This window comes from Condylura cristata, unplaced genomic scaffold (assembly GCF_000260355.1).
Source record: "Condylura cristata isolate star-nosed mole 26May11 unplaced genomic scaffold, ConCri1.0 scaffold00038, whole genome shotgun sequence".
NCBI classification, from domain to species: domain Eukaryota; kingdom Metazoa; phylum Chordata; class Mammalia; order Eulipotyphla; family Talpidae; genus Condylura; species Condylura cristata.
The window spans coordinates 7,584,101-7,587,672 of NW_004567139.1; the positions used below are offsets into that span (position 1 = coordinate 7,584,101).

At 66.6% G+C, this 3,572-nt stretch overlaps 1 protein-coding gene across 1 annotated transcript; it reads left to right on the plus strand.

Annotated features, from left to right (window-relative positions):
• Positions 1-809: 809 nt before the first annotated feature.
• On the plus strand, positions 810-3,232 carry GPR142 (G protein-coupled receptor 142). The gene is made up of 3 exons (XM_012732990.1): positions 810-897; positions 1,474-1,632; positions 2,298-3,232. Exons 1-3 carry the CDS (start codon positions 873-875, stop codon positions 3,230-3,232), a joined length of 1,119 nt encoding a protein of 372 aa, XP_012588444.1. The 5' UTR covers positions 810-872.
• The last annotated feature ends 340 nt before the right edge of the window (positions 3,233-3,572 follow it).

The following is a 3,572-nucleotide window of genomic DNA, read 5'->3' on the forward strand; positions in this document are numbered from 1 at the left end:
CGGAGGTAGCACCTCCCCACCCCCCACCAGAAGGGGGATCTAGCTTAGGGAGCCCAGAAGCCAGCATTTTCACATTCCCAGGGGGCAGATAGGGGAAGCAGGCCCCCGCTGGCCCCTGGCCACAGTGGGGGCCTGGTCACCCTCCCAGGGCCGGCCGATGTTTATTTACAGTGACCCATGAAGGATGGTCCATTTCACCAGGCCGGGAAAACAACAGCTTGGGAGCCACAGCTCTGGGGCGCCCCGGCCGCTCGCTGCGGCCCTGGCCCAGCATACAGCCCCCTGCCGTCGCTCCAGGCCAGCAGCCCCGGGGCAGGAGCCTCCTCTGTCTGTCCCTCCACCAGCGGCTGGGACATAACTGGCTCCCTGGCTGGCCCCAAGTCTCTCCAGAGCTGGGTGTGCCCAGACCACCTCCTCCCTGCGTGCTCACCTGCCCCCTTGCAGACAAGCCCTCCTCTCTATGAGGCAGGTAGAGCCGCTCCTGACCCTTCTACCTCCCCTCAAGCCCTCCCTGTCGAGTCCCCACTGTGCTGAGCCCAGGTCAGGCCCAGGGTGCCCCCTCCTGCACCCACCTAGGGCCCTCCCAGACCGACCCTGGCAGCCTGAGCACCCTTAAGCCGGTTTGCTCCAGGCCACGTCTACAGTCTGGGCTCTTCCCCTGAGCCTGGGCCCCACCCTTTCCTTCCTCCTCCTCCCTCCCCCGCCTCCCCACAACCACCTCTCTGCAGTGACCTGAGCAGACTGGCTCCACTCTGCTGAAGGAATCGGGGACAACAGCCCGAGGCCGGGTGGGGTGGACTCCCACGAGGCCGGGCCCCTGGTGATGCTGCAGGACCCTCAGAAAGAGCCACAGGGGCTCAGGACCCAGAAGCATGAGGCTTGATGGAGGAGAGACAGGTACGGGGCCTAGAGCTGGACGGAGGCCAGGGTGAGCCGGACAACAGGCAGGGGGCTGGGAGGCCGGGCAGCAAAGCTCCGCTGGAGGCGATTCTCAAGAGACCTAAGTGTGCCCGAGGCGGCAGGGCCAGAGCAGGTGGCGCGTCCTCTCCCAGCCCAGCCATAGCCATCTGTGATCATGGGCAGGTGACACGATGCCCCCTGGACTCAGTTTCCCTACTGGGAAACAGGGCGGTTCAGCAGTGCTAGTTACAGACGGCTGTGACTCGGAAAGGAGGGCGCCTACTCGACTCCTCAACGGGGCGGCTGCGGGCTGTCTCTGAGGGTGGGGGTCCCCAGCACGCTCCCTGAAAGCAGAGGGCTGAGCCCCACAGCAGGGCCTCTGGCTCAGCCTGGCGGCCCCTGCAGCCCTGCATTCGAGGCTGACGGTGTCCGTGGCTTCAGGAAACACTCGGGGGGCTCCTTTCCAGGGGATCCAGGACACTGGGCGGGTGGGGAGCGGCTTGCACAGAGCAGGGTGGGGACGGGGCCACTGGGTGGCCAAGAGACCAGTCGCTCATCCTGTGCCCTCGCCAGCTGTTCAGTCGGGAGAGACCCTGCTGCCCGTGCCCAATGGCAGCGCGCCGAGCCGGGCGCTGGAAGGCTACTGGCCCGAGAGCCCGGAGCGGTCCCCGTGCGTGGCTGGCGTCGCCCCTGTCATCTACTACAGCATCCTGCTGGGCCTGGGGCTGCCCGGTGAGAGGGGACTGGGTGGGGGCGTGGGCGCCTGGAAACAGGGCCCTCCTTTGTGCTGACCCCTGGGGCCCTGGGTCATGGGCTCCAGGACTCCCCTTGCTTTTATGGGGGTGATCTGGGTCACGAGGGAGCAGAGCACAGGAGCGAGGCTGAGGGGCTGGGGTGCTTTATGGCTAAATCCAAGGTCTCACAAGAGCAGCCTGCCCGCTTCTCCCCCACAGTGGACAGTCCCCCAGGGTGAGTAGCTCACGGAGGACTGTGTCAGCAGAGCTGGGGGGCTGGTGAATGAGGGTGCAGAGGGAACACAGGAAAGGAGAGGGGGTCTCGCCCTGTCTCATGGAAGCCCCCAGAGAAAGACATGGAGTACCTGAGACTTACCTACAGGGGAATGCCGCGGGCACGGGTGGCTTGTGAGGACACCAGTCGCCCGGCAGAAGAGCTCACCTGAGTGCCAGGCACAGTCCCCGCCCCGGGCTGAAGTCAGTGACCGCGGAGAAGCTGGCCAGGACGGGCTAATCTTCCCGACCGAGTGGGCCTCGAGGAGGGTCTGGAGCGAGGAGGACGGGGCCGGGACGGCCCCCGGCACTCGCAGGGCGGGAGGAGGCTCCCTGGGCCAGGTCTGCGCTGGCCGCCCCTGACGTCCCTTCTCCCCTCGCTGTGGCCAGTCAACCTCCTGACCGCCGTGGCGCTGGGCCGCCTCGCCGCCAGGACCAGGAAGCCCTCCTACTACTACCTGCTGGCACTCACGGCCTCGGACATCGTCACGCAGGTGGTCATCGTGTTCGTGGGCTTCCTGCTGCAGGGGGCCGTGCTGGCCCGCCGCGTGCCCCGGGCCGTGGTGCGCTCGGCCAACATCCTGGAGTTCGCTGCCAACCACGCGTCCGTCTGGGTCGCCGTGCTGCTCACGGTCGACCGCTACCGCGCCCTGTGCCGGCCCCTGCGCCACCGGGCTGCCTCGTCGCCGGGCCGCACCCGCAGGGCCGTTGCCGCGGTCCTGGCCGCCGCCCTGCTGACCGGCACCCCCTTCTACTGGTGGCTGGACATGTGGCAGGATGCGGCGCCCCCCAGCACGCTGGACGAGGTCCTCAAGTGGGCCCACTGCCTCATCGTCTACTTCGTGCCTTGCGGCATCTTCCTGACCGCCAACTCGGCCATCGTCTGCCGGCTGCGGCGGCGGGGCCCGGGGGCGCTGCGGCGGCAGGTGGGCAGGAGCACGGCCATCCTCCTGGGCGTCACCACGCTCTTCGCCCTCCTCTGGGCGCCCCGGGTTTTTGTCATGCTCTACCACCTGTACGTGGCGCCTGTCCACCGGGACTGGAGGGTCCACCTGGCCTTGGACGTGGCCAACATGGCGGCCATGCTCAATACCACAGTCAACTTTGGCCTCTACTGTCTGGTCAGCAAGACTTTCCGGGCCACTGTCAGAGACATTGTCCTCGAGGCCCGCCTGCCCTGCGCCCTGGGGTCACGGCCTGAGGAGCCGGCCCTGAAGCCTCCAGGACCCCCCACGGGGGCAGAGTCGTATGGGAGGGGCCGGCCAGGGACCCGGGAGTGGCTCCAGGCCACACCGGCCAGGGAATTTTGTGGTTGTGCCTGCTGAACTATCAACACCCTGCTTTGCAGTCTGGTGAGCGGGGAGAGGCCCCTTCCTGAGGGGGGCCCTCCATTTAGCCAGCTCCCCCATTAGCGTCACCAGCCGTCCCCATCCCTGGGGCCAGGGCCTGCGTGGCCAGCTAACCGTGTCAGTGGCTAAGGGCATCCCTCACTGCGAGTCTGCAATATGTTTCTTGTGAAGGCCAAGTCAACATGGGCATGTGGGTGGGGTGTGGGGTCAGAATGGCTTTATTTGAATTGATTCCAGCCTCCTCCTTTCTGAGGTTCACCTCTCACCCCACGTGAGTTAATCATTTCTCCGCTTCTAGAGTAGAAAGGACCCCAGG